The sequence below is a fragment of the Natrix helvetica genome (genome assembly GCF_964273705.1).
Source record: "Natrix helvetica genome assembly, chromosome: 1".
NCBI lineage: Eukaryota > Metazoa > Chordata > Lepidosauria > Squamata > Natricidae > Natrix > Natrix helvetica.
Window position 1 is genome coordinate 118,277,074 of NC_138548.1, and position 19,543 is coordinate 118,296,616.

The following is a 19,543-nucleotide window of genomic DNA, read 5'->3' on the forward strand; positions in this document are numbered from 1 at the left end:
TCATTACAGTACTCAAAATTCCCCCAGTTTTGTCCAGATATGCAATGAATGCTTGAGATTCTTCAAAGCTAGAAAGTGCACTTAACCTTCAAACTGTTTTGAACCTCTCCAAGATAATTCAGAGTCAGCTGATTCAACATCTCAAATTTATTTGAACATCCGATTCAAAGGTTCAATGGAATCTCCACTCCATTACCTCTTCAAAGCAGAGCACTAAATAGCCAAGCAATCTTTTACAAGAGCCTGAATGCTTTCTTTCCCTCTTCCTCTACAGGGGCTTTCAGCTAATTGGTGGTCTTTTCACCATTCCCAGCATCATTTTGTACAAAATTGCCATGGAAGAGAGACAGGAACATAATGGAGAATATAGTCCAACCTCTTCACCAGCAGTGGTTTTTCTTTTTGAAACTGCTTTATTCATAAGATCATAAATGGTGCCTGCTGGATCTAACCCTTGGCCCATCAAGTTCAGCAGTCCATTCTCACAATAACCAACCAAGGATATCCACTGGTCTTCCTTCAGATGTCCTTCAGAAGCTACCACACTGCCATCCAAGCTAATAACGATTGAATCTCATGAACTCCATGACTTGGTCCTTCATTTATTTATTTATTATTTATTTCTTAGATTTTTAGACTGCCCCTCTCCCAAAAAGGGACTCGGGGCGGTGTACAGTCAATATAATAAATATAATAAAATCAATCATAATAATTAAATACTTTAAACTACATTTAAGATACATTTGGAGGGGGAGATAGGCTGTACTAAGAAATAAATAATTCTAATCTTAAAACATCACTATTAAAACCCCAAACCCTAAAATAAAATAAATCCCTGGGAGGTAAAACTAAGAAAGTGCCAGGCCAGCTGATTGAAACAGGTGAGTCTTTAACTTTTGCCGGAAGGAACGGAGGTCGGTGGTAGTTCGAATGTCTGGGGGGAGGTCATTCCAGAGGGTTGGGCCCATCACAGAGAAGGATCTACTCCTAGGTGTCGCCCGCTGGCATTGCCTAGCAGACGGCACCAGGAGGAGCCCCTCCCTGTGTGAGCGGATAGGTTGCAGGGACGTGTGTGGTAGGATGCGATCCTGCAGATAACTAGGTCCTCTGCCATGGAGCGCTTTAAAGATGGTGATCAATACCTTGAAACGCACCCGAAAGGCCACAGGTAGCCAGTGCAGCTCGCGCAGGAGAGGTGTTACGTGGGAGTAACGTGTACTTCCCATAATAACCCGCGCGGCTGCGTTCTGAACTAGCTGCAGTCTCCGGACGCGTCCCAAGGGAAGCCCCATGTAGAGGGCATTGCAGTAGTCTTCCTTTATTGAAGCCAGTCAAGCTGGTGGGCACCACAACGAACTGCTTACAGCAGTTCAGAGGGAACCTCTATCATAAGTTTTTTTTAAAAAAAAGCTCTCTCCAATTAGATTAAGTGTTGAGTCTGAGTCTCAAGAACTAGTAATGTGTTGGACTCTGAACAAGTTAAAAAAAACCTTCCTATAAGGGTTAGGGAGATATTTTATTTTGAAAAAAACCCAAGGTATAAAAGCAAAATATGTAATTTACAAGTGTAAGTGTGTTTTTTATTGCCTCTACTATACATTTTATTCTATTACTATTTCTATATTGTTACATTAATTACAATTATTATAATGATTACAATTAATATATTCTATTACAATATCATATTCTGTGGTACTATTATATAATAATGTTTTCTTATTGCAAACACTGTTCTCCCTTAATTCCTGTCTCTGGAATATCTTCTCCTTTTCTTCTCTGCTGTTGTTTAGCAAGTAGAATATTTGCAACTTTCCTTGTTGTGCCTATATGCTTTTTTTCCTCTGGACTATTAATCTTTCCTCTCTTTTGAAGGGAAAATGCCTTTTATTCAGGTGATTCCAATAGAAGATAATTTTTGTAGCTTGGGGTGGAACTGTGGGGTCCTTGGTGCTCCTTGAGGCCAGTAATTTTCTTGCAGATGTTTCATTACCCAATTAGGTAACATCATTGGTGCTAGAAGGTAGTGGGTTTCCTCTCTTTATATATACTAGTAGCTTGACCTGTCTCTAGTTTTTATATTGTTGTAAGTCACCCAAAGTTGTATTTTACAAGATGGGCAGTTTTACATAAGTCTCTTATGAATGAATATATAAACACTCAAGAGCTGGTCTCACTGGATTTACCAGGGCTTTCCTCTAAATAAATCTGAATGGAGTAAGATAGTATTGTCCACTTATCACAAGGAATAACAGAGCTTACTTTAGCTCATTCAAGTGTATTTTAGTCAATTGGTTCTAATGGAGCCAGCACAAATAGTTTGAGTGGCACAATTCAGGCAGTGTCTGCCACATACAAGTTTTGGAGTTGATTTATTTTTAATGATGAGATTCTCAAGTACAATTATCATTGTTAAATGAAATGGTAGATACAAATTATTTCAGGGGTGTGGTTGATGCTTTTATGTTTAGAAAGGACAGTTAATTGTTATATGCATCTTGTTTCCTTCTGCAGCATTGCCACTGATCGTAGTGCCTACTTTTCAAGTTTACTCCTTGTACTTTATCTTCCAACGCAAGCTCTGGAGGGTGAGTACACAAATAATCCATACCAAATATTAAATAATACAATACTGAGACAACACCTACCCCCATGGTATGTTTCTAGGTTTAGAATTTTATTTCTTTAAGAGGATTTGAAAAGGCTAAACAATTTTAGGAGCTTATAAAAATTTGCATGGGGATATTGTTAATGGGAAAATCAATGCCAATTCCAAAGTGCTTCCAGATGAACTATTGCTGGCTATCAATGCCTTCTTTTATGAAGAAGGCATTCAATTTTTGCCTGGGAAAACAAACATACAGAAAGAATGATGGGGAAACATTAGAAGCAACTGGACAATAACATTGATTGAACTAAGAATGTACAAGAATTACAATCTAGTTTCCTCAAGTAATGATTATGAGGGCTTTGATTAAAAAATGATTTATGGTGGCTTGAATACAACTATAAAGTTGTGGTTCATCTTTTTTAAAAAAATATCTAGAGGGATTAGAAATGGGGTTGGACTTATTTTTTTCTAATATAGAAGATGGGAGACAAGACTTTTCCAGCCTTGTTTAAAATGGGAATTTGCATGAACTCATTTCAAGTGCTCTAATTAAAAATGGTTGGAATTTTGTGGGATAATCAAAGCTAATAAAATCTCTACATTCCCACCTGATATCACATAAACATGTCAGTTATTGAAAATAATGTTTTTATGAGCTCAAACAGGTCCATACACAGAGCAACACTGGTGGTTAAAACACACCTGGTCTCTTGTATTGATAATCACTACATAAAAAGTTTGTCTTCCCTGATTAATTAAAAAAACACCTAATAACAACATGGAAAGAAACTTCTCTCCATCTCTATCACTTTTTGGAATGACGTGAGCTCCAAATATTGTACTTTTAAAAAAAAGCATATGCAATCTTTTCTAATAATTTTTCTATGGCTCTTTTCAGTCAGTTAAATCTGTCAATCCATTAAAAAAGAACCCAGGGTAGAACTGGTTCTGTCAAAATGGGCAGTAAACAGAGCAGAGTTTCCAGAAGATATACATCTGGCTCTCAGTAAGATGCCATGTAGGGTGTCTACTTGGGGCAAGGAAAGATGCTATTCTAATCTCCATTCCTTCTCTTTTCTTCTACAGGAAATGGCATGGACTCTGGCATATTTTATCCGATTCTTTATTGCCTTCAACCCCATATTGGGATTCAAGGGTGTTTTGGGATACCTCTTTCTTTTGAAGTACTGTTCATCATATGTACTTTGTGTTTCACTATCCCTTCCCAGACCCTGACTATTCTTTAGATCAGCGATGGCGAACCTTTTTTGGTTCATGTGCCATAAAGGGGGGGGGGAATTCAGGGGGGGTTGTGCGTGGGTGTGCCTCACCCATAATGCAATGCACAACACCCCCCAGTGCGCATGCGCGCAAGAGAGGCCCTCCTCCCACTTCCGGTTTGCTCATAGGGTGGTTATTAGTCCTCCGGAGGCTTCAGGGGAGCCTCCTGAAGGTCCCGGAAGCCTCCGGAGGGCTTAAACCGACCCTCTGAGCATACCGGAAGTGACTTCTGGTTTGCTCGTAGGGTCCTTTTTACTTCTCTGAAAATCCCTGAAGCCTCCGCAGGGCTTAAACCACTCTATGAGCAAACCCGAAGTCCATTCCCGAACTTCCTGTTTGCCCATAGGGCTGGTTTTTTGCACTCTGGAGCTTCAGGGAAGCTCCGAAGCCTCCGGAGGGCCTCTGAGGGGGAGGGTGGAGAGGCTCTTTTCGCCCTCCCCAGGCTCCTATAAAGCCTCTGGAGCCTGGGGAGGATGAAAAATGGCTTTAAAAAAGGCTGAACTCAGCTGGCCAGTGTGCGCATGCACGCTGTCCAGCTGACAGGGCAAGGCCTCCCATACCCTGACAAAGGGCTCTGCCTGCCATCTGTGGCACACATGCCATAGTTCCGCCATCCCGGCTCTACATTATCCTTTCCCTAATTTCCCTATGCGTGGGCTTCAATTCTACCATTGCCATTATAATAGCTATCGGGGATAAAGCCAAGCCACTCTGTAGTCTCCATTTGGGTTCAGTTTCCATCGTATCTGGTCAACCTTCCAAATTTGTCCACTAACTCAGAAAGATTGGGGGTCCTGGTCTTTGGTTTGAATCTGACTCATTGTCACTGGAGGAATGTTAGAAATGTATTGATTTCCATAGAAAGGCATCATTAGGTTTAGTAAATGACTTGCATTCTAAGCCTAACAAACAAATGAATAAATTTGTCCCACTATTCTACTTAAAGGCTTGTTTGTGTAGATATAGTTTCACTTTGCCTAATTTGCCTGACTTTGCCTCATTTCTGTCTCTCAGTGTTCTTGAGAGTATTATATTTACATGGATATCACAGACGAGTCATCTTCCTATGCCCATCGATCATGATAAAAACATGGATTGGTTCTCTACACAGGTAAGAGAGATCTGGGAGATAAAATTTATGGCTGTATATGATTAAACTTTAGCTTGTCTGCGTAATTTCATTATATGACTATAATTTAATTATTGCCCTCTATTCTGTTTATATTTTAAATTGTGGTTTATTTTAATCTCATTTGAAACTGTAGTTTTTGTCTCTGGAACTTAGTACTTTGATGTGGCCCAAGTGCTAATCAATAAAGATTGATTGATTGACAATAATTCACAGATCCATAATAATCAATTATAATTTGCACATGTGAAAACTGAATTCCTTTTTGGAAGTTATGTTTACCTATTATTATTTCTTTTACAGTGCTTTTCCTATCATAGAAAAGTTTGAAGTGTGTTTAGAAATGCTATGCCTTTTCTTATAGATTATGATTGCCCTTGCTTTTGTTTGGACTTTATAAAAATGGAAATTCGATGAGTAGAACAAATATTCTTTGGCCTCATTTTAAGATAATAGTGCTAACAGAAAGAGAAACTGGCCAGTGCATGAAAATTTTCCATTCCCAGCATCTGGTTTTCATCCAGATCAGGATATTCTCCCCTCCCCCCAAGTTTTATTTATTTTATTTATTCAATCCAATTTTTATTAGACAGTGGGTTGTCTGGGTACAATCACATTTAAACAATCATAATATTCGTTTTTGTTGTCACATTTATCTCCACTATTACCACATAATAGTAATATTGTAATAACATAGTGATGCATTAACAGTAATACTTGGCATTATGTACTTTAACCACTCTTCTCTTTAATACTTCATCTTTTAATATAGCTTCCTTTCTAACTTCTGTCTCTCTTATCTAGCAGTTAATAACATATAAGATTAAGTATATCCTATGTCAGAAAACAAAAAAGGAAATAAAAGAAAAAAGAAAATAGAGGGAGATATAGGGAAGAGTAACTCAAAAATAACAACAGAGAAGAAAATAATCCCTTCATCAGCACATTGCCCACTTCAACTTTATAATTGCTATGCCTTAAAGAAAAGAAAGGAAAAGGCAAGGCAAGTCGAAACAGCAATAAAGAGAAGGAAAAAAAATAATCCCACCATTATCTATTTCCCACCTCGATACTTTAATTGTTATGCTTTGGGGGGGGGGGGGGCTGCCTCCCATATTCCTCCCTTACATCTCTAATTTTATCTATATCTACTTTTTGGAGGTTTGGTCTAAATAGTCCTGCCATCTCCACTCTTTTCCGCTGTCTAACGTCTAAGCTCTCTATCCCAGCCCCTTTCTTCCTTTCAATCCTTTCATTCAACTTTCCTAATATATTTCTCCCCTGTTTTAATTCATCCACCACTATTATTTTTATTATTATCTCCTCTTTATTTCCCCCCTTTGTCATTTCCTTTATTGGCTTTTCCCTTTCTTTTTTTAGCTCCTCATTTTCCTGGGCAACTTGATCTTCGCTCATTAACCCTTGTATGGAATTTTCCATTTTTCCCATAGTCTCCTTAAAACTTTTCTGCGTCATGTCCATTACATTTTGAAAAGTACACCAACCTCCTTTAAAATTCCACTCATTTTGTATGAATCTACAGCAGCGGTTCTCAACCTGTGGATTGCGACCCCTTTGGGGGGTTGAACAACCTTTTTACAGGGGTCGCCGAGGAGCCTCCCGCAGAGAGGCTGGCGAGAAGCTGGCCCAAAGGGAATGTGCAACCTGTGGGTTGTGACCCCTTTGGGGGTCGACCAACCTTTTCACAGTGGTTGCCAAGGAGCCTCCTGCGGAGAAGCTGGTGAGAAGTCGGCCCAAAAGGAAGGAGAGGCTTGGGTTCCCTGCATGGCCGAATTAGATTTGCCAGAAGACTGACCGGCTTCCCAACAGGCCAGTCCGGCCAGCCTCCCATGCAGAGAGGCTGGCGAGAAGCTTGCCTGAAAGGAAGGAGCAACCTCTGGGTTGTGACCTCTTTGGGGGTCGACCAACATTTTCACAGTGATTGTCGAGGAGCCTCCGGTGGAGAAGCTGGCAAGAAGCCGTCCCAAAAGGAAGGAGCGGCTCAGGTTCCCCACATGGCGGAATTAGATTTGCCAGAAGACTGATGGCTTCCCAGCAGGCCAGCCTGGCCGGCCTCCCATGCAGGTGTTTTTCAGTGACTGTTCCAGCCTAGGAGCTCCTACAGGGCACATGCCTTCGCCGGGGTTGAACTGCATGAAAGGGGGAGGGTTGGGCAGTGAGAAGGGCAATGGCTGAGGAGAGGCAGAGGCAGCAGCCAAGTCTCCACCTGACATTGCTTCCCCCCCTCCCTCCAGTACAGGCCTGGCTCCGCTGAGCCGGCTCTGCTTAGTTCCACTGTGATCCCAGGGGGAGATTGTTAGCTGCTCATCTCTTGTGTGCGCGCACAAGCAAAATACCCTCCTGGGCCAGGATCAAGGAGGAGTGGGCAACGATTCTCCTCCCGCTGCCGCCATTGCGCAATGAGGTGAGTAACTGGGTATGCAGCTCAGGGGAGCAACGCTGTGCAGAAGACTCCTCAGTGACAGACTCAGGTTGGTGCGAGCCGCTGTCCCCTTCGTGTTGGCTCAGGAAGGAGGGGAATGGGAGACGACTTCCGGTCCCTGAAGTCAACGGACGTGTTGTCTGCCGCTCATTTCCCCGGGTGGCTCCGTAAGGAGCACAGGGGTCCCTGAAGGGGTTTCCCTGCTGAAGGGTGGCTTGCTGAAGCCCCCTGAAAGGTGGCAGCCGGCGGAGGTGCTTTTCAGCCTTGCCTAGGGGTCGGGGAGCGAAGGGGGGGGTGAGGGACAGCACTGCGCTGCCGGCCCTTTGCTGAATGGACCTGGAGGAGAAAATGTAATTGGAGAAGTGCAGCAGGATCCTGGTGTTGGGGGAATCCATCCTGAACTCTCTGATCGATCAAAGGGAAAGCAGCAGACTCCTGTAAGTTTTGTGCTCATCCTATTTGAATGGAGATTAGAGGGCGGTGTTTCTCTTTTCTAACCCCCCCTCGGAATAAGCGGCATTGGAACGATTTCCCTTAAAAAAGAGACAACAAATGCTGAGCTGTCACTTGAGCTAGCCAATGGTGAAAGATCTTTATCACGATTGCCAGGAATGACTGTGGAGCCTTTTCCCTATTAAAACCTGGATGGAGATTTCTGCTTTCTTTCTCCCTGTGGAAAGAGGAGCTAAGATGGCGCCCGCCCTTCTTTGTTTGTTTAATCATAAATGAAGTCTGCCCTTCGAAACCACCCTCAGCATTACTACGCTCCCGGAGGGAAACCGAGACCCCCTCCCGAAATGTGGTTCTACTGAACTTTGCTTATTAGATACTTTACATCTGGTTTGCCTCGTGCCTTGGAACTGTGAACTGTGAACGGCTGCTTTTGGCTTTGTTTTGTACTTTGGAGACCGGCACAGCTGCGCAATCCTCAGATGCCATTTTCTTGGAAAAAGATTGACATCTCTGAACTTTAAATAAATGGGGCCAAAAAAGCCACCGACGGGCAAGTCACTCTCAGCCCCCCCCCATCTGCCTCTTCAAGTCCCAGTATGCAACAGACAAAGATTACATCATTGTTACAGCGGGAGGGGACTGGAGAGGGACCAAAAGAACTATCTGTTACTCAAATGTTTCAAGAACTGATGAGGGGACAGAATGATTTGAAAAAAGAAATGACAGAGCTCAGAGAAGAACTCAGAGATGTTAAACACCATATTGCAGAGAATAAACAAAAGATTTTGGTGTTAGAGGAGGAAGCAGCTGGACTGGGGGAAGAGATTAAAACAATGGAAGGGAAATGTAGACTTGGAAAACTTTTTTGCAAAAATAGAATTTGAAAGAATGTCCTTTTTTCTTAGATTCCAGAACCTACCAGAGACAGAAAATGAAGACCTTAAGGATATTATGAGTTCAATATTAGCAGACTATATTAAGAAAGACAAAAGTCAATTGTGGTGGGATATGGATCTAGTCTATAGAATAAATTCAGCATATGCTAGAAGCCATAACATTCCAAGGGAGGTACATGATAAATTTCTCAGGAGGACCACAAGGGATGAGGTACTTGGGACCCAAAGGGAGAGACCATTGAAGTATAAAGATGAAGAAATCACCATTCTTAAGCAGATTCCAAAAAGATAAGAGAGAGAAGGAGAAAGTATTCCCCCTTAGCAAAGAAATTATATAAAAAAGAAATCTGGTTTAAAGGGTTACTGCCAGAAGGAATGTTGATCTTCTGGGAGGGAAATAGGATTAGAATCAATACAGTACAGGAGGCAGAAGCCTTTATTAAAAAACATTCTCTCCTCCTAGAGAACGAACATAGTGAGGGTGATGGCAGGAGCAGCATGGTGCAGGACAAGAAGGAGGGGGGGCCTGAAGGCTCCTCTGGGGACAGGGAGGAAGAAGCAATATCGAAAAGGCTCAGATCGCAAAAATAAAAATATTTGAAATAAATAGCAATTGGTGATACCCTAGAAGTGACAAAGGAAAATGAATGAACACATGGTTAACATTACAGAATAAGATCTTGTTTTCTGCTTATCTTTTGTATTTTGTTTTTAAGATTGTAAAAACTGTGTGTGCTGGATGGGTTACTAACACCAGTGTGGGAGCTTCCAAAAATTTTTGTATACCTATTTATCCTCCCCCATATATGTTTAAAAACCAATAAAATTTTTTGGGGGAAAAAAAGGAAGGAGGGGAATGGAGAGCAGCAGCAGCTGGTTGGGTGCAGGGAGGGAAGAGCTCCAGTTGTCCTGCTCTCCTGACGCAGGGCTCTGGAACTCTTCCCTCTCTGCATCCAGAGATGGCTGCTCCAGCTCTTTCCTAAGCCAACATGAAGGGGACCGTGGATGGTGCTGACCTGAGTCTGGCGCTGAAGAGTCTCCTGCACAGCATGGCTTTCCTGCGCAGCGCAGCCAGCTAGTTACTTCTCAGTGGCGGCAGCGGAAGGAGTTGCTGTCCCTACTGCCGTGATCCCGGTCCAGGGGGGTATTTTGCTTACACGCACAAGAAAGAGGTGAAAGAGAAAAGGGGAGAAAGAGAGAGAGATAGAGAAATGAAAGAGAGCTGGAAGGAGAGAATGAGAGAACAGGAAAAGAGAGGAAAAAAATCAGGGGGAAAGAAAGGAAGAGAAAAGAAAGAAAGAAGCTAACTTTCTCAGACCTATGACAAAAGCAATGGCAAGCTAGATCTATTGCCAAGAAAACTGCAGTTTGCCATTAGGCACAAATTGAAAGCAAGCCTGATATTTTTTAAAGAAAATAACAGAGATGCCCCCCAAAATGCATCTAAAAATAAGATTATTTATAATTTTGGATAATGTACTATATTGTCAAATGCAAAAGAAATCAATATATGTATCCTATTGTTGTTAGTGCAATCTTGCCAGCTTCTATCAACTTAAAGTTCACTATGAAAAGATTACAGAGAAGCAATTTCCTACAATTAATAACTTTATTTTGGATTTGCTATCATGTTCAATGAGAAAGAAAGAAAAAGAAAGAGGGAAAGAGAAGGAAAGAAAGAAAGGAAGGAAGGAAGAAGAGAAAGGGAGAGGAAAAATAGAGAAAAACAGAAATGAAAGAGAGGGGGAGAGAAGAGAGAGAGACCCTATTCCCACAGAAAACACTGAGCCATGAAACCTGGGTAGGCTTGTCTGGGGGGGGGGGATGTCATGTGACTGGGTGGGAGTGATGTTGAGTTGGCCACACCCATGTTTTGTAGCTCCCGGTGTTTTCTTTTCCACGGGAAATGGATCCAAATGGCTCTTTGAGTGTTTAAGATTGCCGACCCCTGTGCTACACCATGCTTCAAGGCAAAATTTCGTTTATTTGTAATTAGAAATAACTATTTCACAATATATAATTACATATTGTTTTTGTGATTAATCACTATGCTTTAATTATGTTCAATTTATAGCAATAAAAATACATCCTGCATATCAGATATTTACATTACAGTTCATAACAGTAGCAAAATTACAATTACATAGTAGCAACAAAAATAATTTTATGGTTGGGAGTCACCACAACATGAGGAGCTGTATTAAAGGGTCGCGGCATTGGAAAGGTTGAGAACCACTGATCTACAGGGAAAGATGCTAAAAGCTGAGATGTAGAATTCTTCTTTTATCTTTTAAGCAATTTCTATTATTCCCCAATTCCAGTTGCTCAATTATACAGCTACTAGTGTCTGTATCCAATCAAAGAGCTACAGTGTTTACAGCTTACACTATTTCCACTCTCTTTCTCTGTAATTTTTTCGGTAAACAAATTCCAGATGCAGGCAATTTATCTAATTCTTATGATAGTCTTGCAACACTGTTTCCAATATACTGTTCAGGATTAATTTCTAATCCACACTTTCTTCTCTCTACTTTTTCACACTTCCCCCTCTGGGTTTTGCTCTGGCCAGAAGATGTCGCTGTTGCACTGTTTCTCTTCTACTTCTCTTCCTTAGTTTCCTTTGTTTACACCATATTCTTTTAAAGTTCTGGAACCAAATTTTAACCCAAATAAGAGTTTATTAAATCCTTAGATGGCCACTCTGCTTTTCTTCTTTTAGCATTTATAGTATCCAAATAATCAAACAATATATCTTATTTTGGATCTCTTTCAGCTCTGTGCTTATCCGCCACTGTTTCAGGGGGTGGAGGCTTGACAAAACTACCCCCTTCTTTTTCAGCCCCACTGTTGATCAATCTTTTCTGGAAAGGGGCGTTTCTGACATAAGTTTTAAAAAACCACAAATTTCCTCACACAGCCACCACACTGTTCTTCTTCAATATCACTCCTGCACAAATTTTACTGTCCCAGTTGCCCCACCTTCGTGACTGCCCAAAAATGGCAGTTGCCCCTGCTGTCGTTCGGGAGAGTTTGCTTTGCAGCTAATGAGGAAATTGTAAGTTTCTCAAGGTCAGCAAAGAGCCTTTCCTTCCTTCATTGTCCCTCCAGGATAGCTATAAGGTCTCCCATCAGCATTTACCGGTTGGATTTCATGGGGCTCAGCAGAGCCTCGCTATTTTCCAGCCATTCTCACCATGATGTCAACTGTCCCAGGATATTCTTTTTAGAAAAGGAGGCCTGTGAGTTCAAATCATACCAGACAACTTGGTTCAGTCTGGAATAAGTAAGGGGAAGATTTGAAAGTAACTATTGAAAAGAAATGTTTCACAAAATGAAAAATAATTATATTATTAGAATTATATTTTAATTGTCCATATTTTCAGAGCTGTACTCTGGTGAATATCAGATTTGATAACAAATGAGTATTTAAACTCTACTATTAGGGTAATATAATTTAAGGTTTCCAAAATTCAATATATTTGTCTAGAAATACTAGTTATATACCAATACGTACAATCCAACCAACATGAATATAGATATAAATCATGGACAAATATAAATATATATTGTGGACATTTGCTTGATCTTCCTTCATTCACAGCATGTCTAGACTAAAATCTGTCTTTCTCTCTTCTCCTAGATTCAGTCAACGTGCAATGTGAATCAATCTTTTTTCAATGACTGGGTAACGGGGCACCTGAATTTTCAAATTGAGCACCAGTGAGTACTGATTTGGGCAATAAGATTTTAAGCTATCAGTGAGAAACTGCTTCATAGTTTGAATAAGGCGAAAAGATAGTAAAGTATCACAACTTCTTTGCCTTCCTTTCTGCCTATAGTCTCTTCCCTACGATGCCTCGGCACAACTTTTGGAAGGTGGCTCCTTTGGTGAAATCCATGTGTGCTAAACATGGTATTGAGTATCAGTCAAAACCTCTCTTCACTGGCTTTGCTGACATTGTGTAGTAAGTATCAGACTATCAGGCCAGAAGAGGATTTGGGGATCTAGGAAACATTCAACATATAAAGGTTAGCCCAACAGATCAAATGAATCAAATCAAATGAAGGATCTGCATGGCTTTGCTCTCAAGTGTTGGGGAAAGGAGAACATGCAATTATATGGACATATTTATATACATGTGAATATATCAACTGAGCAAAAGAGATCTGGTGTGCAAAGTGTTAAACTGTTAATGAGAAGAAAGATTTTGGATGTAGCTCCTTTAAGAATAAAGATAAGCCTAGTAGTACAAAGAGAGAGATGCTAGTCCTTAAGCATGTGTTCTATCACATGCATCTTTTATAAAATTATTTAGTATTAAATAATCAGTTATCAGTTAACATCAAACAGGCAATGGCAAACTATTTCCATATTCCTTGCATGAAAATTACACACCCAGATGGCCTCCTAAAGATAGGCAGACACTGCCTTCTTTCTATCATCATGACTATGAAATTTGGGTGCTTAGATAAATTACTACTTTATGTAGACTTTATATAAGTCCATATAAAGCAGTGGTGAAATTCAATTTTTTTTACTACCGGTTCTGTGGGCATGGCTTGGTGGGCATGGGAGGAAAGATATTGCAAAATCTCCATTCCCACCCCACTCTGGGGTCAGGCAGAGACAGTACTTTCTGGTTCTCCGAACTACACAAAATTTTCACTACCGGTTCTCCAGAACCTCCTGGATTTCATCCTTAATATAAAGCATACTGTCAGGACATGTCAAATACCTAAAAGGATAAGTATCACTCACTGAAAGATTTTTTTTTTGAACAAAGTTTTATTGGTTTTTTTAGAAATTTACAGGGAAAAAGGTAGTGGAAAAAGTATACAAATTTTGGCAGTTGCGAAGTGCGGTAGGTGCCCCCTCCCTCCATACTCATAATATACATCTAAACAAAAATCATTAGTACATAGTAGTATATAGTCCGCATATTAATTCAATTAATTACCAATTGAATTGGTAATTTCGATCAGTTTATGTCAAAAAGATTTTCTTATTCATTTTTGTGATCTGAGTTTTCTCGGTATTGCCCCATCTCCCCCTGCTGGCAGAGCTCTGGCCCCTCCCGTGTCCTGTGTATCTGGTGTAGGATCATCTGGTTTTTCTAGGTGTGCTTTCTTTTTTTCCATAAAGGCCTGCGCCTCTATGGGTGTATTAATTCTAACTCTTGTCTCCTCCCAGAATATTAGCATACCTTCAGGCATCAGCCATCTGAACCACACCCCCCTCTGGTAAAGTTTCTTCGCTAGTTGCGAATAGCTTTTTCTTTTTTTCCCTCACTTTCTTGGGGATCTGCTTCAGAATGGTTATCTCCCTATCTTGGTATGTCAAGGCTTGCCCCCTTTGTGCACTCAGAATTTCATATCTTGTACTTCTGTATTAAATTTCTGAGAAATTTAATGTGTACCTCCCTGGGTACGTTATGTGTTCTAGCATAGGCTGAATTCACTCTATAAACCAGGTCTATCTCCCACCCCATCTGTTGTTTTTCTTTCTGGATGTATTCAGCCAAAATACTTGTCATGATGTCCCTTATATTTTCATCATCTGCCTCCACCACGTTTTGGAATCTAAAGTAAAAGGACATTCTCTCAAACTCTATTTTCATCTGTTGGGTATCAAGTTCTTTGTTTCCCTTCTGCACCCCTTCCACCCCCTCCCTCATCTCAGCCATCCCACCCTCCAAAAGATCCAGTCTCTGTGAGTTCTTATTAATTTGAGCCTGATTCTCTTTAATTTCTTCTTTCATCTCCTTTAGTTGTTTCTTTATTTCCTCTTGTCCCTGTAAAAGTTGCTGGAACATTTGTTGAAACTCCGTCTCTGTACTTTTAGGTTGCATCAAAGCTGTTATCGTTGATTGTGTACTAGGACTAGAAGTTGCAGATGTCGGGGCAGAGGTAGCAAAGCCAGGCTTTCCAGGAGGTGGTCTTTTATGAGACATTGTTTATGGAATAAAGAGTTCAGTCTCACTGAGAGATTTTTGTGCTACTCTTTCTGTCCTCAATTTACTGCACTTGAAATCACTTTTTTGCTTGAATCAGGGGCAGGCTTTTTCTAAGTAGGACTTAACTCTCATGGCAATGAAGAGAAACTTACTTTCTGTTATTTTCAGTTCCTTGAAGGTTGCGGGTGAAATCTGGTTCAAAGCATATCATCTTGATCAGAAAACACAAAATCCTAAAATCTGCCTTCAACAAGGGAAGAAGGGTGAAGAGACAAGATAGATCTGAGATGGACCTTGAGAGGCTTCAGGCATAGAAAACCTAGAGTAATTTGTGAATGAAACAGAATGCTGGAGAGCCTTTTGGCCTCAACTCAACTTTTGGCATGTTTCCTAATGAGTATTCGCATTGCAAGCAACACCCACCCCCTTTCTTGCTTCTGGCTCTTGGATGTATCATAAATAAATAAAGTTTCTTAATACTTTTCATTGAATTGCTTTGTTTCTGCTTTTTACATTTGACCTCTGTTTTGCAATGGTAGTGAAAATAAACTTAATGGCTATTGCAGTGGATTCTGGATTACGATATGAGATTAAATTGCATCAGCGGATACAAAAAGCAGCTAAGAAATCAATCCATATGTCTTCTATTTTGTTTTCATCATTTGGAGATTCCATATTATTTACTTTTTTCACATTTTTTTTATTTTTAAACATATAAGACAACATTAAAAACATTTCATCTATTACATACAGCATGTCGTTTGGTTAGAAGTGTTTTGCATCTGTATTTTCGATTACACATACAATCACAGTTTTTCCATCCAATATAACCAAGAACCTCACTTTCATTGTACAGGATATGTTCAATGACGATTAATATTTCTTTCTTTTCAATAAGCTTAATTCTCTTACATTCTTGATTGTCTGCTTAACAACAGCGTACCTTTATGCAATCATTGTCTCATTTTAAATATTTTTACAGTATAAAAGAATTTACCAAGTGTTTATGTTTTTATATCTATCACTACTTTCAACAGGATATCTTTATAGTATGCACTTAGAGTTATATATTACCAATCTTCTATCAAATGTACATTAGTTCATTTATTATCTTTGTCCTTCATTTTATAACAAAAAATTCTAAATTATTCATATATATGTCAGTGTTTCATTGTATTATTATTAGTCTAACAACATTATTATATTTTTGCTTTTCTCCTTCAATTAAAACATTGTTATTAGTCTATTTAACATTATTGTATTCTCACTTTTCTCCTTCAATTAAAATATAAGTAAAACATTTTTCATGTCCAGGTTCTTTTTTCCAGCCACTGATAAAACAAATCCCATATCTTATAAAAATGCTCATCGTTTTGTTCTCTAATTTCAAATGTCAATTTGCTCATTTCAGCGCTCTCCATTATCTTTCGAATAACTTCTTCCTGTTTTGGTATCATTTCGTTTTTCCAGTTTTTTGCAAATACAATTCTAGCTGCTGTTAAAATGTTTACAATCAAATATTTTAAGTCTTTGTTGTAAATTTCTGGTATGATTCCCAGTAAAAAGATCTCTGGTTTAATGTCTTTGTGTTTGTGTATCATTTTCTCCAACCACATGTGAATTTTAGTCCAGTATCTTTTAGCTTCAATACAAGTCCACCACATGTGGTAGTATGAACCCGGTATCTGATGACATTTCCAACACTTTTCCAATTTATTCTTGGACATTCTTGCAATTCTCGTTGGAGATAGATGCCACCTATAAAACATCTTATACAAATTTTCTCTATATGCAGTTGACATTGTCATTTTATAATTTTGAGACCACAGTTTCTGCCATTTTTCTAAATCTATCCCATACCCAAAGTTTTTCCCCCAAGCTATCATAGTTTCTTTAACTTGTTTCTCTTGTAATTTAGTCTCTAATAAATATCCATATAGTTTTAAAATTACTTTTTCATCAGTATCAATTAAAATTTTATCTAACTCAATCATTTCATTGTAAAGACCTATTGATTTTCTATCTTCATTCTATCTAGATTGTATCTGTAAGTATGAATACCAATTCATTTCTATTCCTTCTTGTTTCAACTCTTGAATAGATTTGAGTTCACCCACTGTATTCAATATTTCAACATATCTTACTGTTTGTTCCTTTTTATATATTATTGGATATGAAAATGCTTCAATAGTTGATATCCAGGCTGGAGTTTTTAAGTAGTGTAATCTTTTAACCTTTTCCCAGTTTAATAACAAGGCCTCCCTTATATAATGTCTTCTAAAATAACCATGTGCTTTATTTCCCTTATACCATAAAAAAGCATGCCATCCCAACAATAAATCATGACCCTCTACATTCAATAATCTGGAATTTTTTAGAGTTACCCACTCCTTAATCCACATCAGGTTTGCTGCTTGATAATATAACTCCCAGTCAGGTAGGCCCAGTCCTCCTCTTATTCTAGCATCTTGTAGCAATTTAAGTTTTATTCTTGCTTTTTTCCCTTGCCAAATAAACTTCAAGACTATTTTATTTAGATCTTCAAAAAAGTCCTTGCGCAATCTAATTGGAATTGTCTGGAACAGATATAAAATTCTGGGTAAAATGTTCATTTTAATTGTAGAGATTCTTCCTAACATTGATAGTTGCAGGTTTTGCCATTTCATCAAATCGATCGCAATTTGTTGTTTTAATCTAGTATAATTATCCTCCTTAAGAGTGCTACATCTAGCTGATAAGTATATCCCCAAATATTTAACCTTACTTATGATTTGAATCTGCAAAGCTTCTTCCTTCCTTTCGTCTTAATGGTATGTTCTTTGTTAAAATCTTTGTTTTGTCTTTATTTATTTTCAAGCCTGCTACATTTCCATACTCCTCTATTCTTTCCAACAACTTGGGTACTGTCTCAAATGGGTCTTCAAGAGTAAATACCAAATCATCTGCAAATGCTTGTAGCTTGTAATCTTCTGTTTTAATTTTCATTCCTTTTATTTCTTCTTCTTCTCTAATCTTTCTATTTAAGACTTCTAATGTTAAGACAAAAAGTAATGGTGATAATGGGCAACCTCGTCTCGTACCTTTCTTTATTTCAATAGAGTCTGTCAATTCTCCATTTACCATTATCTTTGCGGTTTGTTTATGATATACCATTTGTATAGTTTGGATAAATTTCTTACCAAAATTCATCTGTTCCAATTGTAAAAACATGAATTGCCAATTCACATTGTCAAAAGCCTTCTGTGCGTCAAGAAACATCAAAGCCATTTGTTTTTCAGGATGGGCCTCATAGTATTCCAAAGTATTCAAAATCATTCTCATATTATCTTTAATTTGTCTCTTTGGTAAAAAACCATTTTGATCAGAGTGGATAAAGCTATTTAAATACTTCTTTGTCTGCTAATATAGATGCAAATAACTTGTAATCTGAATTTAATAAAGATATTGGTCTATAATTCTTGGTTTGTGTTAGATCTGTCTCCTCTTTGGGTAGCAATACAATATATGCTTCTGACCATGATTTAGGTATTCTGTTCTCTGATATCACTTCGTTCATGACTTCTAAAAGAGGGAGAGACAAGATTTCTTCAAATGTTTTGTAGAATTCCACTGGTAATCCATATGGACCTGGGGCTTTTCCATTATTTTGTTTTTTGAGTGATTCCGTTAGCTCCATCATTGTTATTTTACTCTCCAACATTATTCTAGTTTCATCTGGTATCTGGGAAAGATTAGCATCCTGTAAATATTTTTTAACTCCCCCCTCTTCCATTTTCTCTTGTTGATACAGCTTAGCATAGTAGTCTTGTATAATTTTCTTTTTCTCAGCATTTCCATAATGAATGTATTTACTTGATGTTTCTCTAACCCAGGGCTTCCAATACTGAGAGAAATCTACTAATTCTTCCACATTCATTAATAATAAGAGAAATGAAAAGGTATCTTGCACCACCAAACAAATAATATCACCAAGATGACCATGCATGTTTATATTTCTGTCCTTTTCTTCATTCTAGTGGCTACTTCTTGGACTGGGAGGGTGACAGAGGTGGTATTCAGCAGGTTCTGAGCAGTTCTGGAGAACTGGTATCAGAAATTTTGAGTAGTTCAGAGAACTGGTAAATGCCACCTCTGATTGGCCCTGACCCCATCTATTCTCTGCCTCCCAAGTCCCAGCTTCTCCACTCCAGGGGAGGGTTACTGCAAAATCCCCATTTCCTCCCCATCTGCTGGGACTCAGGAGGCACAGAGAATGGAGATAGATGATGTCATATCCCTCCCCCTCTGTTGAGAGAAGGATGTTCAATTTTGACATATACAACCTCTTTGACCCCCTCTTTCAAGCCAGCAGTCATCTCTGTTCAAAATGTGGACTTTGCTGTCTTCAAAAGAGTTCCTTTGTCTTTCAAATGCATATGGATTGCTGAATCTAGTTATGATGGGTTTTCCCCCCCTACGTTGTGCCCTAACTACGGTTTCACTCAATGATCAAGATTCAGTCCCAATTTTGTGTGTAAGGTGAGGACTGTCAGGGTGTGAATTCCACCCTGGAAATTGATGTATGGATCTTGGCAAACCTTGAAGTATACTTTTGAAGTAAGCAAAAATAAACCCGAGGCATAATCTAAGAAAAACATTTATTTGTAAAGAAAGTAAAAATACAAACTTACTAAGCTAATTGATTACATCTTGACAAAGAGTTCCTGTCTGCCTTGCATACAGACAAAGGAAGAAGAGAAAAAAGGTATGGAATGTAATGACATGCGCAGTAAATCATTG

General features: G+C 39.0%; 1 protein-coding gene across 1 annotated transcript in view; it reads left to right on the forward strand.

The window, feature by feature from the left end:
• Positions 1-12,776, forward strand: part of LOC309389220 (acyl-CoA (8-3)-desaturase-like) — a gene marked incomplete at its 3' end in the record, with an annotated part of 61,551 nt that extends 48,775 nt beyond the window's left edge. Inside the window, 6 exon segments of the mRNA XM_081947322.1 lie at positions 1,873-1,892; positions 2,512-2,585; positions 3,695-3,792; positions 4,904-5,000; positions 12,451-12,530; positions 12,650-12,776. Of these exon segments, the coding sequence (XP_081803448.1) occupies positions 1,873-1,892; positions 2,512-2,585; positions 3,695-3,792; positions 4,904-5,000; positions 12,451-12,530; positions 12,650-12,776 (496 nt within the window).
• Positions 12,777-19,543: the final 6,767 nt, after the last annotated feature.